This window comes from Patiria miniata, unplaced genomic scaffold (genome assembly GCF_015706575.1).
Source record: "Patiria miniata isolate m_02_andy unplaced genomic scaffold, ASM1570657v1 HiC_scaffold_24, whole genome shotgun sequence".
NCBI classification, from domain to species: Eukaryota; Metazoa; Echinodermata; class Asteroidea; order Valvatida; family Asterinidae; genus Patiria; species Patiria miniata.
The window spans coordinates 1520962-1542587 of NW_024037063.1; the positions used below are offsets into that span (position 1 = coordinate 1520962).

At 41.1% G+C, this 21626-nt stretch overlaps 1 protein-coding gene across 3 annotated transcripts; it reads left to right on the top strand.

Moving 5' to 3' along the window:
• On the top strand, positions 1 to 20932 carry LOC119731935. 3 transcript variants are annotated; one of them, XM_038205238.1, is made up of 9 exons: positions 1 to 631; positions 1890 to 2604; positions 3752 to 3917; positions 4580 to 4777; positions 6630 to 7414; positions 15993 to 16270; positions 17195 to 17330; positions 18383 to 18550; positions 19383 to 20932. In XM_038205238.1, exons 1-9 carry the CDS (start codon positions 329 to 331, stop codon positions 19385 to 19387), a joined length of 2754 nt encoding a protein of 917 aa, XP_038061166.1. In that variant the 5' UTR covers positions 1 to 328; the 3' UTR covers positions 19388 to 20932. The 3 variants fall into 3 exon arrangements, with proteins under 3 accessions (XP_038061166.1, XP_038061164.1, XP_038061165.1); XM_038205236.1 differs by having other exon boundaries at positions 19438 to 20932; XM_038205237.1 differs by having other exon boundaries at positions 2 to 592; positions 19438 to 20932.
• The last annotated feature ends 694 nt before the right edge of the window (positions 20933 to 21626 follow it).

A 21626-nucleotide genomic window follows, 5' to 3' on the forward strand; every position in this document is an offset into this window, starting at 1 on the left:
GTAAACCACAACTACAGCATGTGCTGTTCATTTAATTTTTCCCGCAATAGAAGGGCGCCACCATTTTGGTAAATAACACTGTACTATTGCCAGTAATCACTCATGCGTATCATTGGTGGAATTATGTTAATAGGCTGGCAATGGAGGAGCGCAGACCAATCAGGGCCGCGGAATGCGGTGAGCCCTTTTCCTTAATATTGACATTAAATCCGCCATTCTTCTCGCTGATCGGTGAACAACTGTGCCGCTAAACTATGCGCGATTTCTGCCGAAATAATCGGCGTTCTTGACACAAAAAAACAGCCCCGGCGGTGGAAGAGAAGGCGCGATGTCATTTGATGTTGCCGTGGAACCGGGAAATGGGCCCGAGAAGTTGCATAACTGGGGACAATTAAACGGCCAAGAAGTGGCCGCGATTGCCGAGTGCTCACAGGCGAAGTGTGAATCCAGCAGCGGTGCGGCGGAGCTGCAGCTGCCAACGACGGCCAACCAAGACATCGGGACAAGGCCGTTAGGCTTGGTCGCTCCATTCAACCGGAACAATTTGCATGGAAAGAGACGGCCCAGGCCCGGCCGTCACAGACTGAACACGGTGAGTGTAGAATTGCGCTCTTTCTTCGCTTGTGTAGTTGTAAGTAGATGCCTGTGTTCGTATATTTTACACTACTTATTTGACAGGTCATGCGCGCAATGGTCTTCAGTGGCCTAGATCTACTTTGTTGATTAATTGCACATACAATGACATTATCCAGAACTTACATGTAGTTTAGCAGTAGCCTAAGTCAGTTCATACTTAAAGCAAATTATGCTTGCCGTCATTGTGTATTTCTCAGTAATTCTTTTTCAATGTACATGTAGGTATTTGATTCAGAAAAAAATGAAAACCAATTGACTTTTCCAAGTATTTTGGTTTTTTATTTTATTTTGGGTGCTATATAACACCATCATTGTAGTATGAATTACCATTCTAGATGTTAAGTAGTATTATTGTACATGTTTATGTTGGTGATTGCCCATTTCTTTCTTGACGGTTCTTCTACTTAGTCAAGTTCTTGTAGATAAGAAAAGTGCTAGTTAATTTTCATTTTCTGTGTTTTTTTGTTCCATTTTGCTTTACTGTTTGTTTTGTAAATCAGCATTTTCTTGATCACAGTGATTAACTTAATTGGCATTTTTGCTAACTTTTTCTTTTGTTAATCAGGTATTCCCTTACATGTTACTTGTTAGCCGATTGCTTTATTTGGTATGATGAATATCCCAATATAGAAAATTAGATTTCTGTTTGGTAAAATCACTTTATCCTGTATGCTAGTGCCTTGAATTCCTTTTTCACATTCCCACGACCAAGGTATTGTGTACTATAAACAAGATCACTTCATGCGTGTCCAAAAGGTGGCAAGTGTCCGGGTTATTTTTCCAGTTGTACAAAATGGACTACACTCAGGTGAAATTGGTTTTCTTTTGTGCCCTATGCCCATTCTTTTGTGCTTCGTTATTGGTACCTTTACGCTTGACTAGCTGGTGGAACACAGGCTTTGGTCATTGTGGGTCAGAAACCTTCAGTAGTAGTAGGTTATGCTGTACTTTCGTTTTGTTCCAACAAACAAGAAGGACAACTGCTTTGCCTAAAAAAAACTAGAAGCATGAAGGTACTTTAATCCGACAAAGATGAAATAAACAGTTGTGACATAATACCATGGCAAAATATTATGCAAATACCAGTTGGTGTCTCTCGATCATATTGGTTTACTTTTGACATTAAACAATCTGGAAATCTGATTTCACTACTGTAAGTTTTGTATTGCATTCTGGCTTATTCCCTAGTGAAGTAAGATATTCATGGCCAATCTAAATTGATTATTTTGTTCTTTTTTTTTTTTTTTCTTCAGGACTCCATGCACAAGCGGAAGCGTTCCAGAGGTTATGCCAACAATGCTTTCTCCGCGGCCAGTCTGCCAGTCAGTATGCTTCAACCTCGGCCCTTCCTCCCCATCAACGCTCACCCTATCATGACCCAGGCGGACATGGAAAGAGTCCTGGGGTTGAACCTGATCAGTTCCCCGGCCAACTTGGCCCAACAGCAGCAGCTGCAGCAGCAGCGGCAGCAGGTACTCCAGCGCTGCTGCGGGTGTACGACTTGCACATGCAACTGTCACGTGACACGTAAGGCCAAAAGCGACACAGGGTCTCAGACCTGCGAGGACGATCTCAAACTGCCGACTATGGATCGCCAACAGCCGCCCACGGCGGTGACAATTCAGGAACCCTGCTCGTCGCAACTCCCGATTGATCTCAGCATTAAAGTCCAAGTAGTCCCGCCGTCGTCGGACAGAAATATTACTCAGGGTGACGTCGCTGGCATCGACCAACCTCTCGAACTGACCAAGAGGCCCAAACGCTCCAACGGCATGACGGGCCACCGGAGAGGAACGGTGAAGTTCCACCGGATGATCAACGCCATGCAAGAGGCCAACCACCTGTACACCAAAGAGTACGGATCGGCAGAAGATGTGGACATTAAGCCGATATTACTTAACAAACTCACTGATCAGGATCTGTTCCCTAATGGGCAGGGCCAGGGTGAAGGGAGCCCATCGAAGATGAGTAAGTTTGCGAGCAGCTGCAACTCAAGCTTGGATTAAGATGGCTTGGATTTTAAGAAATTTCGGGGCATCATGTCTGATGTTCTAAATTGTCCAAAATCCGCCACTTTGCAGGAAATCAATGGCACAAGGGGATTAGAGTTCCTCTGATCTACCTTCCTCAATCCTGCAAAATCTTTCAAGTCCTCCCGGTGAATTTAGAAGGATCTTGAAGGGTCAGGGTGAACAACCAAGACTGGGTGTTTGTTGTTACTTTATTTTCTTAAGTTGATAAACTCATCAGTTGGTTTTTCTAAGTTGTTATTGACGACTTGTAAGACTGTGTCTCGATTAAGTTTTTAAGGTCTTGGTTACAAACAAATTTAGAAACTTGTGAAGTTGTATTAGGTGCATTTGAACAGTTTACAATATCTTGCTGCGTTGGATATGGTCGGTCTTTCTTTGCTGAACAGGCATTAATCCTAAACCCCAGGCCTTTTTGCTCTGAACCATCCCTAATCCTTCAAAATCTTCCAAAATGTTTGTTCGAATGAAGGATACCCACTGCCTCAATCCTTCAAAATCCTCCGACAGTCCTGCCTCTCAAAATGCATTCATCCTCAATCCTGCAATCCTCCTCTTCTTCAAACACCATTCAGCCTCAATCCTCCAAAATCAACCAATACTGAATGTCCATGTGCCCTCAACCCTCCACAATCCTCCAAAATTGTATGTTGCATTCATCCTCAATCCTCCAAAATCCTCCAAAACTGCCCGGAGGACTTTGAAGGATTGAGGAGGGTTAGGGCTAACCTCTTGCTCAATTCAATTAAAATCTTGGCTTAGTCTTTAGAGCAAATTTATGGAAGGAGTCAGTGAAAACAGTCGATCGGTTCCATGCAAGAACAGTAATTTACACGAACCAATTTACATCCGATGTGTGCAAACCTGAAGCGTTTACACAGAAGAATGCATCCGAGCGTGGGCACATGACGGCAATAGCACTCAAAATGTCCATCCTCTCTCTTTTCTATCATTTGAGGGGGTACTTTGTTTGGACTCCAAAGCACAGCAGCTAACCTCATCATGCCAAGATTGTAACGGGGAGGCCAACGTCTGCACCTCTTACTAATTCAGATTAAAGTATTCTTCATCTGTGTCTCTTTTAGAATGTGACGGTATCAACCAGCTGGGCGGCAACTTTGCCAATGGCCGCCCGCTGCCGGTGCACATACGCCAACTCATCGTGGAACTGTCCAAGAAGGGAGTGCGTTCCTGCGACATCTCCAGACAGCTCAAGGTCTCCCACGGATGCGTCAGCAAGATCCTGGTTCGGTAGGTGCAAAGTCTTGGACATAACATTGAATTCACAAAACCATCATTAACGCTCCTATGCAAACATACATTCTGTGCCAAGTTGTCCTTTCAGTGGAAATCCAATCAAGTGACTGTTTTCAACAGTTAAGAGCTTTCAGCCTACATAAAGCAGGATTGACTGACTGTGACTGTTTATGTAACTTGATACAGCAATGCTTTGACTGTAGGTGATTGATAAACCAGCTGTGCCTACTTCTTGTCTGATTTTTGTCTGTTGACTGAATTTGACTGGTCACAGTGCTTGCTTGAAACATGATCTGACTGTCGGTGACTAGCCTGTGTAAAAGGCATGGCAGGGGAAGAGGATCGATTTTTTGAATGTCTGTGATTGTTCAAATCGGAGGGTTAATAAGTGTTTATGAATCAAGCAGAATGTTGGCAAAACAAAATGGTCCAAAATCTACACTCTTGGGTTTTTAAAAATGCGACAGAAACCTGACGTTGGGTGGTTTGGAGTGGAAAGGCAAGGGTATACGGATGAAGTTCAGCTTCTTCAGGTACAGAAACAGTACTCGAATCCAAACACAAGTATTACATGTTCAGAAATGTGTAAACCTTCTTTTTTGGAAACATTTCAATGAACAGAGGAGTCTATTGGTGTTCGCATTGTTTCTCTGCAGGTATCAGGAAACGGGGTCTATCAGGCCGGGCGTGATCGGGGGAAGCAAGCCAAAAGTTGCCACGTCCACCGTCGTGGACAAGATCGCCGAGTACAAGCGGGACAACCCTACCATCTTTGCCTGGGAGATCCGCGACAAGCTTCTCATGGAGGGAATGTGCAGTAAGGATTCCGTGCCCAGCGTCAGTTCCATTAACAGGTACGTTTCAAGTTATTTGAAATTGAAATTGAACCCTTCTCCTAACGATATTCCATATTCAGGTAAGCATTCTTTCAGCCATAGAAAATTGCGTGTCCAAATTTGCCTTAATCTTTCTAGTCTCAAACGCTACCAACACACTGAAGGGTGATTAAGTACTACATGCACCGGTACTCCTAAATTTGGATGGCTAAATTGAAGGGAAAAAAGGGTAATGTCAAAGAAAGCAAAGTTTAACCCTAACTGTTAAGGCTATTGCTTATATTATATTTTCAATAATGGGGTGTCTGTAAGACACCCAGATACCCAACTGGCTAAAACCTTGTCCCTAAAACTTGACCATTTCAGTTTTCTTATTGATTGGTACCTATCGGTACCTTAAAATCCTCTTGAAAAAAATTAATAAAACTACGGAAAAAAAAGGTTTATTTAATCCCCTAAGAGTTATTAGACATAACTCTTATGCACATAACTCATAGGCATGAAATTCTTCAGACTTTAGTCCAAAATCAGACCTTGTCAATCGAAGAGAAAGACATTATATCAACATAGAAAGCAAGTCATCTTTCAGACCTTTCATCAAAATCACCTTTCAGACTTTCTCTTGAAATTGACAACATCATCCCTACATCCTGAATCGCCTTCTTGAAATCTTGTTTGTATCCTTTTTTGTGTTATTCAATCAACAAAAACTTGTCCCTTCTTTGTGCGTACACTACAGTGCATTCCAGAAAATAAGTCGCACTGGCTCTTCCCGTGTTTATTCTGCCGCGGTAGCCATTGTTCCTGTATTCAAGCCGCGTCTTTTACGCTTCCCCGGACTCCCAAAAAACCCACCACTAAAATTACAAGTTGCCTTCACGTCTGAGTGGAGCCAAGCAAAAAAAAAAAATACTGTTAGCAGGTGTTGGGCATGTCCCAACAACTCTATTAGTTTGGCTAACAAGAAGCAGTGCTTACAGTCTCACTCCAAGGCCCTTATATTTGTGCGTGTACCCATAGAGCAAGGAACAGACCCCTATTCACGGAGGTGTGCAGGGCCTTCGAGTGCACCCATGGAAAGAAATTCTGAAGCTGGTCAAGTGAATGCTTGGGAGCTTGCGCACAAAAGAGCCACGCTGTACTATTCATGCGGTTAAGCTCCAGGCTCTTTTTTCCAATTTACCCTTTACTTTCGCAATGTACCCTAACAATGGTATTGTACTTTGCATCTTCAGTGTTGCCAGACTACAGTGTAGTTGCAGCAACAACAAAAAGAAAGAAAATTCAGGGACTGTGCACCAGTGCTAACTTCCTTTTTATTTGTTCACGCAAATACTGTTGTTAATTGTACTAGCATAAAATCTGGTTTTAAAGTGAGTTTGTGTTTTTAGTCATGAAGTGTGCGATGGTATCTATTGACCACAACAAAGTTGTCACTTTTTGACATCACAAACAATTAGTACTTTGGACATGATGTGTGCTGCGTTAAAAAAATAAGCCCAACTCTCTCAAAAGAAATAAGTGTGACTGAAAAAAGGGCTTCAAATTAGCCTTTTTGAAATCAAAGTCTATTGGGGGTGAAATGTAAATGCTTTCATTCTCTGGTTCCAGAGAATTTTTTTTTTGCAACATACCGGTATGTGATAAGATGTGATTATTTCATGAAACAAGACGATGCTTATGAAGGGGAAAATGTCATTAAGTTGTTGAAGTCAAGTTGTTGATGTCAAGCCCGGTTAAGTCTAGAGTTCTGCTTCTGAACAGACATTCACCTCTGACTCTGTTGGACACTCTTTTATCACAGGCAAAGAACTTCGATACCACGCAGAATTATGAGTATCTGTTGTGCTTTTATTTTCTTCACCAATAGAATCCTGCGCAATAAAATTGTGAATGGACAGGTTCGCCATGAACTGTCGCTGACAACCAAGAACGGCGCGGACAAGATGAACAGCGACCCAGACCAGAGCCCCATGACCTCGCCCACAAGCATGACTTCCCCGATGGCGTCGCCCACGTTCCGCCCCAACATGATGCCACACCCCCATCCCCACCCCACCCTGACCAAGCAGCAGATTGCCAGCATGTCAGAGGCCCAGCGGGAACAGTATGCTGCCTTCCTCCAGCTTGCCCAGTCCGCCTTGGCCTCCCAGGTCCAGGGTAACTTCCTCCCCTTCCCCGCCCCCGGTGGGCTCCCGGGGGGCTTGCCGGGGGCCGGTGGGGCCGCCGTCCCCCACCAGGGCTTGAACATGCTGACGGGACCCTTCGTCGTGCCTAGTTCCACTCTCCCAGTCTCGTCGGCTAACCTGACCGGCCTCCCCACGTCCACCCTAGCGCCAGGCTTGAGCATGGCTAACAGTAACACCCCTGTCTCCATTCATCCGCTGGTAACGGTGTCCAACACCCCCTTGCCTACCATTGTCTCCGCCCTCCGCGGGGTGACGCCTGTCGCCTCCGCCACCAGCCCGTCCCCCGCTGCCTCCTCACCCGGCGCGACGGTCACCACCGATTCTGCCTCAACGGCTACCACTGGGAGCCTGATGCCTGCCACCTCCATGCATTCCATCAATAGCCTGATTGCCACCGCCGCAGCGGCTGCGGCTATACCGCAAGAAGAGACAACCGCCAGCAGTCCGCCAAAAGTGAAGGAAGAAGGTAAAGACGAAACCGATTCCTAACACTACCCCACCATGCACACTCAAAAAATAAAAGCTGTGGCTAACTACACTTCTGCTCCTTCACTCACTAACTCTCAAAAGCTGGACTAAAATTTTTCCGTCTTCAACATCAGCCCTCATTAACAAGCTATTAATTAAACCATCGAAATAACCTATCCTCGCGTTCAGCTAATACGTTCTTTGCTGTGCCGCTCACATTTATTATGATGATAAACCGGAACGCCAGGGCCCCATTTTACGAGCTGCGGAGCAGAAAATATTTCTCAGTAAATTCATGTGCTGAGCATAATAGGCTTAATAGAACCGGTTATGAACGGGATATGCACCACTTGACATATTGATTGATAAACCATTTCTGTTGATGGTTTTTCTTCGTAAATTGTTTTCCGTGTCTGGCAAAATGTCTATGCTCGCAGCTCTGTGAAACTAGCCCATAGTCTGCGAGGCTTATACATGGCAGAAAAGAACATTCACAGTGTCAGCGGTTTATAGACAAGTTGTAAATCGAGTCGGACCATTTTATAATTTCCATGGCATGACGATGCAAATTCCTATTTTTGCCATTATATTGAAAAGGCACTTTGTGCAAAGTCAGCACAACACAGTTAAGTCTGTGTTGCCCACCATATTAAAATTGCAGGATTTAGGACTGATGAGCGAATAGTGTTCTCAGGTTTGCCTAGCTGCCATTAATATTTATGAATACTAAAAATTGTCGGAAAGAATTTTAAGTTACAAGATTTTGTGCATCTAGCTTTGGTTTCTAAATATTTGGGGTATGATTTTTGATAATGCCACCAATAAATTCTTGGAGCGTGACCCTCAGTTGATAAAAAAATAAATCACATTTTGCTCTTAACACCCCTACAATGCTTTACATTTTATGGAAATGTAATATACATGTAAGTCTAATCTACATTTACCGGTAGGAGGCATGCATGCGCATAATTTGAAATAACGCGGAAGTGGTTTAATACGCATCACAAACTACATACACTGTTAATATACATGTACATGTAGTTTAGGGCCTTATGTGAACAAAGAACTGTTTTGCACCCTTTTCGAAACGGTCACAGGGAATAAAATGTCTCTTCAAACTTCAATGGTTTTGGATAAAGCCCGATTGGACTTTTCAAAGAATGCCAGAAATAGCCAAATTTAGGGATTATCTTGTTTGGGTGAGCCAAACTGTACAGTTTGTATTCATTGCCTTGAACGTTGAGTACATGTATGTTGCGCACATTAACTTAATTTCTTTTTTTCTTTGTGCCTATTTTTCGGTGACTTGTGTAAAAAATATGTATAAATTTTATTTAAAGGGTACAGTAGTCTTAGGATTTTGTTGATATGATCATCACAGAGTAATCTTGAAAGGGATGTGTAACTAGGAAGTACCAAGTAGTTGGTATAGTCGGTATTATTAAATGAAGTATTGATGATACTCAAATATAGAATTGAACCAAAAAAATTGTGAATTCAAAAATGTTTACTCTACTGTAAATATAAGTTTATAAATGAAATCCGATCAGCGAACATTCAATTGTGGTCTGTAAATTGAACTGTAAAACAAATATTGTGTTACACTGTGCCTACGTTGTCAGGGTAGTTGTATAAGTGTTTTCTGTAAAGTTTATCAATTTAGGAAGCGGTCCTGTATTTATTTGCCATGTTTCATTTTCTGTTAACGGTGTTTTGTGAACTGTTTGTTTACTATAAATTTGGACAAGTATTGGTCATCATGAAGTAAATTGTTTAAACAAGTGTGAAACATGTTAGAAAGCTCACGAGTTTTCATTTGTATTCGCACTGACTTTTGGAAGACACTGAAAAATATAAAATATCTTTTAGAAAACCAAAAACTTCCCAAATTTGTTTTGAACATGCTGGGAAGTTCTTGACAAACGTTTTTCTTGCCATGAGCTTAAAATTATCAGGACAATGGATGGAAACAATGAATTGATTAAAATTTTGAATTTTTCATGAATCGTTTCTGAGCTAACGCATCTATTTTTTTTAGCACGATAGATTATGGTTGCATACAAAAAACAGCCCATTGATATCATGTCGGTCTGAAATATGAACTGAACTATTTGTTGTTGGTACATGTACCGTACTTCTGTTGAAAAAAAATTAAATTCCTGCAGAAGTTCTCCCAAGTCCTGCAAAATCCTTCAAAACCCCATAATTGTTTGTGAAGGTTTTAGAAGGGTTAGTTATAGTAGGTATCTCCAAATGACAAAATGTGTGCTTTAAAGTTATTACAAAGCAAAAAATTTACATGATTTACAACAGCAACTTGTTAGCTGTCGTCAGTATTTTTTTTAGAAATAAAAAAAAATAAAATGACAGTCTTGCTTTCTAAACTATTTTTGAATATATCCTTATTAAAAGAAGAGTACATCATTTGCAGCTATCCAAAAAGTAACTTGACGAAATTACTGTTGAAAAGCAAACTTGGTTTATAGATAGCAATGGCACTATTAAAAGACGTCTAAAGATGCATTTTTGGAAATTTCAGTTAGGAGTTTGTTTTTAATTCGGCGAAGCAATGAGTAAGAGTGCGCAAGGATTGACAGGACGCACACGCGGTTGCTATTTTTCGTCAGTTCATCGCGTGACATCACGTAGCTGCAATCGGCTGAATGTGAACGTGTCCCGGACACTGATTTTGGGCGCAATTCAAACATGACTCGGCAACTTTTGAATTGAAATTGAGATTCTACAACATTGTTTTCTCAAAATATACAGCATTCACTGAGCTAAACTTCATTAGGTTAGTTGTTAAGCACCCTTCTTTAGATTTTGAGCACTTTTGTTGCTTCAAACGAAAACATTGCACAAATAACAAATGATGTACTCTACCTTTAACGTATATGTTGCATTGAAATTTTCAGTAATTTTAAAATCGAAAGGGTATCTCTCCTTTCACGAGGTGCAGTAAATGAGAGAGAAAAAGCCGTGAAAAGTAAAGTTATATCGTAGGGTTTAGTTTGTTCCAAGATGTTATTGGAAACCTATCTAGAAGGAAAAAAATGGTCGTACGAGTACCGGCCAAAACATAAGAGTGTGTACATGTATCTCTACATATGTACTGCAGCTTTAGTAGTGTTCTTCCTTTAGCCAGTTGTTTTCTAGTCCGTGCACAGTTGTCCAAGTCGTTGCTTTTATTCATTATTTATTTTTCTTGGCATAAAGTTGTATTACAAACGGGTGCTGCTGCCTAAGCATTAACGCTAACACTTAACTTAAAGCGGTTCATGGAAGTTTACAACTTCTGGGCCCAATTTCATAGAGCTGCTTAAGCAGACAACTTGCTTAAGCACGAAAAAACATTGCTTTTAAAATTAGGTTACCGGCCAAAACTCCATGTGATGTACATTGCTTGTGACTGGTATTTTCGCTGTTGTTTACTTAGCATAACAATCGCATGGAGTTTTGGGTGGTAACCTGATTTTATTAAGCAAGACGTTTTTGTGCTGAAGCAAATTTTTTGCTTAAGCAGCTCTATGAAATTGGCCCCTGGTCTTGTTAAATTGACATGTCTAAAAGAAAAAAAGATGCTTCCAACTTTAAAAAACAAAAAGAGCTTTTCATGGAACACTACACTATGATTTGTTAAAGCGGTGGAGGTCTGTCTTAATTACCTAATGTTAACGTGCACAATATTTTGTAATCAGTGGAATACTTTTAATTAATATTCACTCTGTATTAACTGGGGTGTTTTTTTTTGGTTGGATGTATTGAAGCGTAATTGTGATTTCCATGTTTCTTGTTCACTCGAATAAAAGCAGATGAACTGGATGAAGTAAAAGACGGAAAACTGGTGCACAGTTTGTTTGTTTTTCTGGCAAGCTGCCAATGTCTTTTGCTTTTCTTAGGGCAGTTTTTTTTTTACTACTAGTGGAACTTTAAGTAGTATGTAATCAAAGTTACTCCTGAGGATTGAAACTTTCACTAAAATTGGCAAAGCTGTGACGCGACAGAGGAATGGAGTGATCTCGCAAACATTTAAAGCACGGTTAACTGGTTAAATATTAACGTCGCAAAATCTGAAGACCCCTTTACTATCTTTCCTCCACTTTGGGGTTTTCTGTTTAAAGTAAGTGCTGCTTGCTTTCTGAAGTGCGTCTTTAATCTTTCTCCGCACAATTTCACTCTGTCTGTTAAAAATGTTATTTTTCCGACACTTAACATTTTTGGGAAGTTTAAAAAGCACCCATATCCTAGTTAGTAGTAGTATTAGTGGAATCAAAAGTGAGATCTGCATACCATTTGAGGGGAGGGGGGATCAAATTTTCTCGCTCATACTACTGGTACCTTATCCCTAACCCCCAACAGGTTTTCTCTAGGCACCCTGCCAAATGCAACAAAATGCAACTTGGCTGAAATAAGAACCATGCTAAATGCAACAAATTGCAACAATCAATTATGTTGCATTGTGCAGTGAACCCAGTGCACACCAGCCTTGGCGCCAAACAGTTACCCTGCTAAATGCAACAAACTGCAACAGTGGATTCTGTTGTATTGTGCTGTGAACCCAGTGCACACCAGCCTTGGCGCCAAACAGTTACCCTGCTAAATGGAACCAAACAGCCAAATGCAACAATAAATTTTGTTGTATTGCCTTGGCACTTTGAGCAGTTATACCCTGCTAAATGCAAAAAGATGAAACAAGCACGGGGACTTGAGTTGCCTGCTAAATGCAACGGTATATGCAACAACTTTTTACCTTTGTTGCTTTCTGTTGAATTTAGAAGGGTTAGGGTTAAAGTCTTTTAGAGTCTCTTTACTTTTTGGTTAAAATGTGTAAGCCCAGAGTTTTTCTAAAGCACTCTGAAAACCTTTTCTAAGTTGAAACTTTTGGTGAAGGTAAACTACATTATTGGAGTTTTTGTCAAGCCCCTAACAAAGCAGTCACGAAATATTCAGACCCAAAAGTCAGGCGGCAACCTACATGTATTTTCCAATCATGTGTGACAAAAGGCATACCTCTGTCGTTGATCGTGCCCTGTTACTTCTGACCTCGCTTGTGATTTGACTTGTAATTCACTTGTGATCGACTTTACTTCTACACTTCTGCTTGGGCGCACCCTTTCTTAAAAATGCTTGAAATTTAATCAGCTATTTATTGTCAGAATGCCAGTTCGGATTTGGTTTATAAACATGTTCGGATTTGGTTTATAAACATGTACATGTACAAAATGAACAAAAAAGCTACAAGAATGAGCACTTCTCCTGTAAGGCTGATACATTCATATGACAACATTATAGCAAGAAAAAAATGTACATGTACATGTACATCGAGGGAGAATCGATCAAACCTTGTATGTTCCTTTGTTTTGGTGGCGTGTCGGTTTTTTTGGCGGCAGCTTTAGGTTCCCAGAATTCCAAGGTTTGGTTATAAATATCTCTGTGTAATTTTTTTTTTATTGTGCGGCAATTAAAAGTCCTTGGAATTTCAATGCTAAAAAGCCTGACCCAAATAGTGGACAATATGATGTGCATCACCAACCAGAAACTTCTACATTAGTTGCAATACTATTATTTAAAGTGTGGAAAGCTGCTGTGAATATGCTTACCAACCGAACTGACCTAACACAAGTTACAGGGCTGGTTGTGTTTTATTATTTTGCCTACAGTGTAGCACGGACTGTGCACGAACTCCAAGGAAAAAAATCCCACCAACTTTCAAGACGGTCCCTAATTCAAAGCCAGCCTTTTTGCGGTTCAGTAGGCATGTAACAAAGGCCCACTTCCACAGTAGACTGTGTATACATGTACATGTACATGCACATGTGGTTCAGATTTTATGAGCTGCCCGCTCGACCGTGGCTAAATTTTGTGCATAACACATCCTGGTCCCTACTGCATCTCCCACAGTGGAAGTTGCTTGTTCCGCCATAGGGATCTTACACGGAACAATGAACACACGGCGCGCCCAGCGATCGAGCCACTGAACCGAAAGATGGCTGACAAAGGCCAAGCCATGGTCGCTATTTCTACGCTTGGCAATGACGTCAGTGTATATTTTAGAAAGCAGACACACTATGCAGCTGCTGAAAGATTTGAATATGTTTGCCTGCAGAAAAACTGCTGCATCAGTGCACAGCCTTTGATCATGCAGTGTATTTTGCCTATCACAGGAGTGATTTGAAACAGTTAAATGCCATGTAATATTATACAAATAGTGAATGTTTATGATTGCAAAAGTAAGAGTAGTTTCACAACAAGACGGATGGAATGTTCCATTTCACGAGGCGAATGAAATATCCATCTGTCACCAAATCGAACTTATTCATTCTACTGCACGAATACAAAACATTCTTTATTTGTATAACAATAAATATCTAGAGTGTAGATGGCGGCAACATTTCTTTTAGAGCTTTCTTTAACTCCCTCGGCCTTTTTGCTAGGATATAGCCTCATTCCTGAAAAATCCTCCAATTGGTCTCATGGGAAAAAAATAGCATGATAGCCTCAATCCTGCAAATTCCTCCATTATTTTTTGAATATGTTCCATGGAGGGGTGACCACTGCCTGAATCCTGCAAAATCCTGCGGCAGTGACTGTCAATATGTTGAGGCTTGGCCAGTGACATCCTGGAGCAGCTCGGAGGATTTCAAGCATAATCCAGGCCTATATTTATGCATGGCTGAGCAAAAATAACACGAGGTCAGGCCCAAGACTTTGACAAGGTGCATCCTACGAAATCAGTAACACACTTTTGCCATGTAACCTCAATCCTACAATTCCTCCACTTTGGCAAAGAGGATTTTGAAGGATAGTCAGGGCGGTTAGGGTTAATTAATGTCCTTTTGCTGAATCAACATTTAAAAAAAATTCTGGCCCAAAAAAGGGCCAACAAAAATGCCAAAAAGGTTTTTAAAAAATTGTACCCCAAAAAATCATGACTCTGTCAATTCCACCGACATAAAGTAGATCAACCTTACTTTTTGTTTCTCACTGGAAAGAAATGTAATGGCCGTAAAAATTGCGAGAATTATATAAAAAAAATAATAAAATTAAACCGCAAAGCGCAATTCAGGATGTTTTAAAAAAAATTCCGAGAAAATATTCCGGGAAAACCCCACAGTACTTAACGTTTAAATACCGTGACCAGGAGGAATGCATTTTGCCGATGGCAGTTTTACAAAAGTCAAAAGTCATGAAGGTTGAATTGCTAAACAGTGGCAGATCTATTGGGTGGGGTGGGGGCATTAGGGGGTCTACCCCCCCCCCCCCCTCGTGCCACAAAAAAGGAAATGGCAAAAAATAGCAGCATATGCCTGCACCCCCCCCCCCCCCCCCCGAAAGCTAACATGCCCCCCTCACCCCCAGCCAAAGGCATAATATCTTTGTAGATTGCCCCTCTATATCATTATCAGTCTACTTACAAATTAAAATTTTACAAAAGGCCTTTTCACACTGCGCAGTCATGCGTTCAAGGCTTTTACAGTTAACAACTAAAATGACCTTTACTGTACATGTACCGATCTAATATCCTTTGGAGAAAATAAAAGCAGAGTGTTCTGGGTGCTGTTATCTGCATATATTAAACAAACAAGGTATGGGCGCTTAATGAAGCGTAACTATGTGTGCAGTGAGCCGTTTATTTTCTGCTGCATTAACTCTCCAGCTGTACTTGATCACCATGTGAACGGAATTAATGAAAACCAAAAAAAAGTGTGGGAAAAACCTTACATGTTTATCAAAACCAAACTGATATTTCAGGGGTTTTTTTGTTTTTGTTTTCAAAGTTACTTGTGAATAAGTTTGTGACGAGAGCACTATTTTTCTCATCTTACTGAAGAAAACAATTTGAATTTTTTTTTTTCCTTCAGAATTTGGAAAAGCATTTTTAGTATTTCTATTTTCTTGCCACTAGTTTGTGATCCATTTTCTAGGCCTACATGTCTTAACAGAATACTCTTTGCCGTGTGTTTGCTTTAACAAAAAAAAATCAAGTTTCCTTTATTCTAGGGAGGAATGCAAAATTAAACGTACAAGCGGTAGCTTGAGATTAAACCCAAGGTACCCTGCAGATGTTTGTTTAATGATCGCATTCCGTCCTCGGGAGTTCATTTGCATCGCCTCCATCTTTGAAGTGAATCGTTTTGTTCTTCAGGCATACACATTACTAGACCGTTTTTTCGCATTCACTTTTGAATGATTTATCAAAATAATAAAGTGTACAATATTGCCAACAAGCTACTTTGCACTTGCTTGCTGCAAGCTTTGCCATAGGCCAGTCAGACTGCTTTGCCTTGCCAGTGCTTCGTCTCCAAACTTGCTGCAAACTGACCAAGGCCAACTAGCTTTGGACAAGGCTTGCAGCAAATTTTCAGCGAGATATAGTACTAACATAACATTGAAATTTCAGCTTGCCAGCTTGCAAGTTTTCTCATTTTTTTCAGCAAACAGCTTACAAGCTTTCAGCAAGCTTGCTGCAGCCGCAAGGTTGCTTTTCCATATGAAGAGAAGTTCAGCTACCTTTCAGTGTGAACCGGAATCGCTATATTAAAAATCACTTTATCGTTTTCTTTGCACCTACCTAGAAGTTGCCTCCACCCTGACTCAGCTCAGCACGCCCAGTGCCACCACCAGGTTGTCAGTACCCGGGGTGTCCCGGCCCCCAATCACCCAGTCTCCGCAGATGCCGTACATTCACGTGGGAACCAGTGCCGGCGGCATAACCAACCTTGCCTCTGTGGTCGGCTACAGCGGGGCCGGGGTTCTGGTCAAAGACGAAGCGACGCAGAAGATCTTCCGGGTTCCGTTTGACAGCAGCAGCATGGGGCCGGAGACCAGCAACTACTACCAACAACAACTTATGGTGAGTCCGGCAGGCAGTCACCAAGCTGTGTGAGGCAAACCGAAACAGAGTTTATGACCTCCGATATTGTAACTTTAACCTGTTTTGGGAACCTTATGCCTATGGGCTCCGTTCTCGAACAAGAGGGGTGTTTCTGACCACGTCCAAGAGCCAAGTGGATGGCATCGACACACCGCGTGCTCGTACTGGTTCAGGCACATCAAGCGCGAAGTACGCATGACTCATTTCATTCTGAATGTGCACAAAGCCAAAACGTCCTTTCGCAAGTTGAAAGTCTTTTCAACTTGCCAAAATACACATAGGGGCAGGCGCCGTCAGCATTGCATTCCCTACAGTGTCTCCCTCAGAGGTCTCCCCCAACTCTCCCTTTCTTACCATTGAGGGGGTACTTAATGCACGGAGCCTATTTCAGAGAATTCAAGAATCATGCCGAATCGAAATAGATGTTTAATTTTAGACCGGAAACTTTATGTACTAATATTCCATTAGCTGGAATCTAGAGTCATTTTGAATGACTGCAACAGACAATTTTTCGGTACTTGTTCCTAATTGTTCCAAACGTTGAACCTAATTCAAACTTTTGAACCTCATTCAAACATTTCAGTAATAGCGACACTCTGGAATGCCAGACTAATATACATGGAGATGTCCAATATCTGAAGCCGTTGGAGACTAGCCAGTACATGTATCTGTCCCATTTTCTTCAGCATTTTTTCTTTTTTTTTCTAGTCTTTGCAGACAATTAAGTCCATCAAAAGCAATCACTTGTGTCAGGTCATAAGTCAAAGGAATGCATTTGTCAGAGTTTATTTCAATCTTCAAAAGCTTGTCACACTGCTTGGAGGCTGGGTGACTTTTGAGGGCTTAACTGTAAGTCTGCTGCGTCAAATTCATAACTGAAAACTTTGGTGTTCTGTTTTGCAGAATATGACGAGTGAGTCAACACACCTACACATGCCATCTGCCCCACCGCCGCTTACCCCAGTCTCTGTCATGTCGACAGTCAAACGGGAGAGCATTGAGGTGCCCTGTAGCCCAGCTCAGCGTCTCGTCAACCCAGGTAAGATTGGAGAACTGTCAACCGTTGATCAGAACTTAACATCTAGAAGTTTTGTAGTCCGGTTCATTACAGGTCCATCACAAGTAAATCACATGTCAATTCACTCGTCTGGTCATTAGTCGATTTGCACTTGCGGTCACAAGTAATGAGGATGAACAATAGCAAAGTATTACCTTTGTCACAGTTCATTTGGATACTTTGTGACTGACTTGTGACTGACTTGTGACTGACTTGCGATTGACTTTTGAGGGCTTTTGAGGACTTGTGATGGACTTGTGAGGACTAATTGTGATGAACTTGTTTTTGACTTGTGAGTGACTAATTCTGATGGACTTGTGATGGAATTGCATGTGAGGACTAATTGTGATTGACTTGAGTGAATTGTGACTGACATGTGACTGACTTGTGATTGACTTTTGAGGACTTGTGATGGACTTGTGAGGACTAATTGTGATGGACTTGTGCGTTCCTGTGATGGACTTGTGAGTACTTGTTGTGATGGACTTGTGAGGACTTGTGATGGACTTGTGTCTTGTGAGTGACTTGTGAGTGACTTGTGAATGATATGTGATGGACTTGTGATGGACTTGTGAGGACTTGTGATGGACTTGTGATGGACGTGTGAAGACTTGAGATGAGGTTGTGAGCGACTTGTGATGGACTTGTGATTGACTTATGAGTGACTTATGATTGACGTGTGATAAACTTGTGAGGACTGGTGATGGACTTGTGATGGACTTGTGATTGAATTGTGAGTAACATGCGAGGATTTGTGATTGACTTGTGACGGACTCGACTACATTACTGCAACATAGGTGCTTTTAAATCAGTTACTCTTGATGAAATTTTGCGTTTGTGGTTTTGAACTAAGTCGAGTTTGAAAAAGTCGAGCTGACAACAAAGAACCATAATGCCATGAACAAAGCCGAGATAGTACATGTAACTTAGAAACATCACCTTCCTTGATCAAAGTTAATTTTTGAGCATGCAAACACAAAAACTGAAGGTATTGGATCCAAAACGGTCATCTCTTTACCCTTTTCTCTATGCAGGACAAAAATCCCCCAAAGAAGCTGCCAGTGCTGGCATACCAGAAGATGACGGTTCATCCTCGGAGAGTGCTGTCCTGACCGAGCTGAAGCCAGCCTCGGTGCTGGGACTCCAAATGCCAGTGTCTTCCTCAAACTCCATCATCAAGGCAGAACCTGTGTTTACACAAGGTTAAGAAGTAATCTTTAATAAACACTTCCAAAATCCTTCAAAATCCACCGGATGGTTTGGATTTTGTAGGATTGAGGAAGGTAGACTGCGACTGTGCTCTACATGGAGCTTGATAGACCTTGGAAGTTTAGTGTACAATCGAAATAATTATAATTATAATGTGTATTTATAAAGCTCACGTATCCATCAGTATTGGTGCTCAAGGCGCTACATCATTAATTTTACCCTGCTCATTTGAGCCAATGGAACATTCCAAAGACCATCTTAGCTCCCTGGGAAGTATACAGCTGGATGCTGCCATTTTGGTACAAATAACTAGAATCAACTCACACTAACCATCTCTGCCCTCTTAGGTATGTTATCCCAACACCACTAACTACTGTTCCTGCAGAGTTCATTGCACTCTATTATACAATGCCTGAATAAATCGCCGTCATCTGATAGGCGGGTCGTTGATCACATGTCATTGAATAATTTGTCCCAACACACAGCCCGGCCGCAACCGCAAAAACAGAAGTTCCGTTCCACTGTAAATAGAAGGTCCATTGTGCACTCACACTATTGGTGGCGCTATAACAACGACCCACAAATCAGATGACAAGGATTTATTGTATAAAACAAACAATGAGTGTTTCACTTTTATGCAATGGAAAGAATATTCATCCAGTAACGGATGGAATGTGCCATTCGTCTGGTGGAATGGAACACTCCATCTGCCACCTCATGAAATTATTCGGACCATTGCACTCATAAAGGCTCATTATTTGTGTGCTTGTACACCGTTTACTTGTTGACATTTTCTTATTTTTGTTCACCGTCGTTGCTTTGCAGGGTAATAAACATGAACCTGAATTCCCTCTGGCATGTTTGTCATCCACCTCTACAGGTGGCCTGTCAACCCTGGCAGGTGTGGCCCAAAGGATCCAATCAGCTTTCCCGATGGGCCAGGCGCAGCCTGATTGGTCGAGGGTTGCCAGCGCTATCAACAGATAAGATTCATTCGGGAATACCTACATATTCTGAGCAAATCCACTGAAATTTCCTCTCTTTTTTAGTTTGAGGGCAAATGGAATGTTATTTATTATCTTTTTAAAAGGTTAAGCAGACCATTGTGCATTTTTTCCCCGTTTGAATTAACAAATGTGATCTTAAATATAAAGACGGATACTAAATAACTAACCTGATGAAGTTTGAGCTCTGTGAATGCTGTATATTTCGCAAAAACAGAACAAACATAAACACAACATTCTGGATCTTGATTTCAATTCCAAAATGCCGAGTCGTATTTTGAATTGCGCCCTCTCATGACACAATAATCCCGAAATCAGCATTCGGGACGTGATTCTCATTCACTCCAGCTGGTTGTAACCCGTTCACGGATTTGCCCAATTTCCAAACCAACTACAAATTAGAACACATCGGGGTGGATTCACAAAAAAATTCCACAATGTGTTACTTGACACATCTTTCAAAATGACCTTCTTTTGTTGTTTTCTTCAAAATGACAGCATGCCAGAAGGAATAATTTCACAGGGAGTTTAATAGTGTCATTACTATCTATTTAAAGTAAGCTTTTTCACAATAACTTGGTCGGTTACTGGAAATGGTCTTCTCTACCTTTAAGATACGGAAACAAAGCTGGGCACTATATGGTTTGGGATAGGCCGTGTCCGAAACGGGCTTCCAGAGCTACGGCTACGTCTATTGGCAGCGCGTCCCCGCGTATTTTCAATGGGCGCAGACCTAGACCTAGCTCTAGACAGTTGATTCGGATGCAGCCTAAATTTGGGGAAATACAAAAGAGTTTACTCATTCTGAATAGCGCCCTCTTGTGTCCACCATGTCTCATAAAGGCTATTGGTGGCATAGGTATTGAGATTTTGTTCCTGAATGTTGCCTTGAGGTGCCTTGTTCTTTTCTGTGATTGCAGCAAGAAAGTATTCTTTTCTTTATGGCTATCGCGATGTCTAAATTTAGAAATGTTTCATTTTCGAGAGCCATTGAGACTGAAAAAAATGACTGTTTTTTAAAACATGGAGCAGGAGGAAAAGTGGTTGGTTGATGCTCATGCAGTACCGATCAAACATTACTCATTTTGCCATTAAAAAAAAAAAATAAAAATCATGCAGTATTTGTTTTTGCTTTACCTCATAAATTTGCCGCAGTTCATTGAAGAAAGTTTTGTTCCTATGTCCACAGTATTGTTGGTTAGCAAGATGAAAATGTGTATTGAGCCATGTTTGTAGTTATCAATGTCTCATTTTATGTTATCAAGCTACTGTGAATTTCTCGGATAAATTGATTTTAATTGTTGGGTTTTTTTGAAAGTGTACATACACCTGGTCAACATTTGTCATGAACAATTTGTACTCGAGGGTACATTAGAAGCATGGACACACCACCAAATATTGTAGAGTTTTGGGTTTATGTGGGCTAAAAGTTTTAGGCTACATCTGAATGGTTTGTCGAGAGCTACTGTCTAGATTTTGGTTAATTGCAACTACAGTCGAGTCTCGTTAATACAAACTCGTTCGGACCTAGCCAAATTGTTTGTTATATCAGAATTTTGTATTAAGAGGAACATCAGTCCCATTCATTGTGCACATAAATGCACAGTCGGGACCAAGGCTTTATGTTTGCTATAACCAGAATTTTGTATTAACAGAGTTTGTACTAACGAGAGTCGACTGTACATGAGAAATGCTAACATAAGACATGGCTCTGAATGCCCTATTGGCCGTGGCCAAAGATTATGTAAATTTTGAGGTTTCTCTCGTGATGCAGGATTCATTTCCGAAATCATGGTGTGTTGAAATTGTGAGCGCTTTGAGTTGCTCTAACTTATAAACATACCTTTATGTACACTCAGTAACAGTTTTCCTTTGTTTTGTAAGTTTTCATAATTTGTACATAAAATGTAATTAATTAATTTGTAGAAAATTTTCCAAAGATATACCATACCAGCAGAGTTGTATTATTTTTTGTTTGTTTTAGACTTATATTTTTGGTAGACTGTATACATGATAAAAAAAAACCCTGTTTACATGGTGTGGCTTTTGTATTTTGTATTTTAGG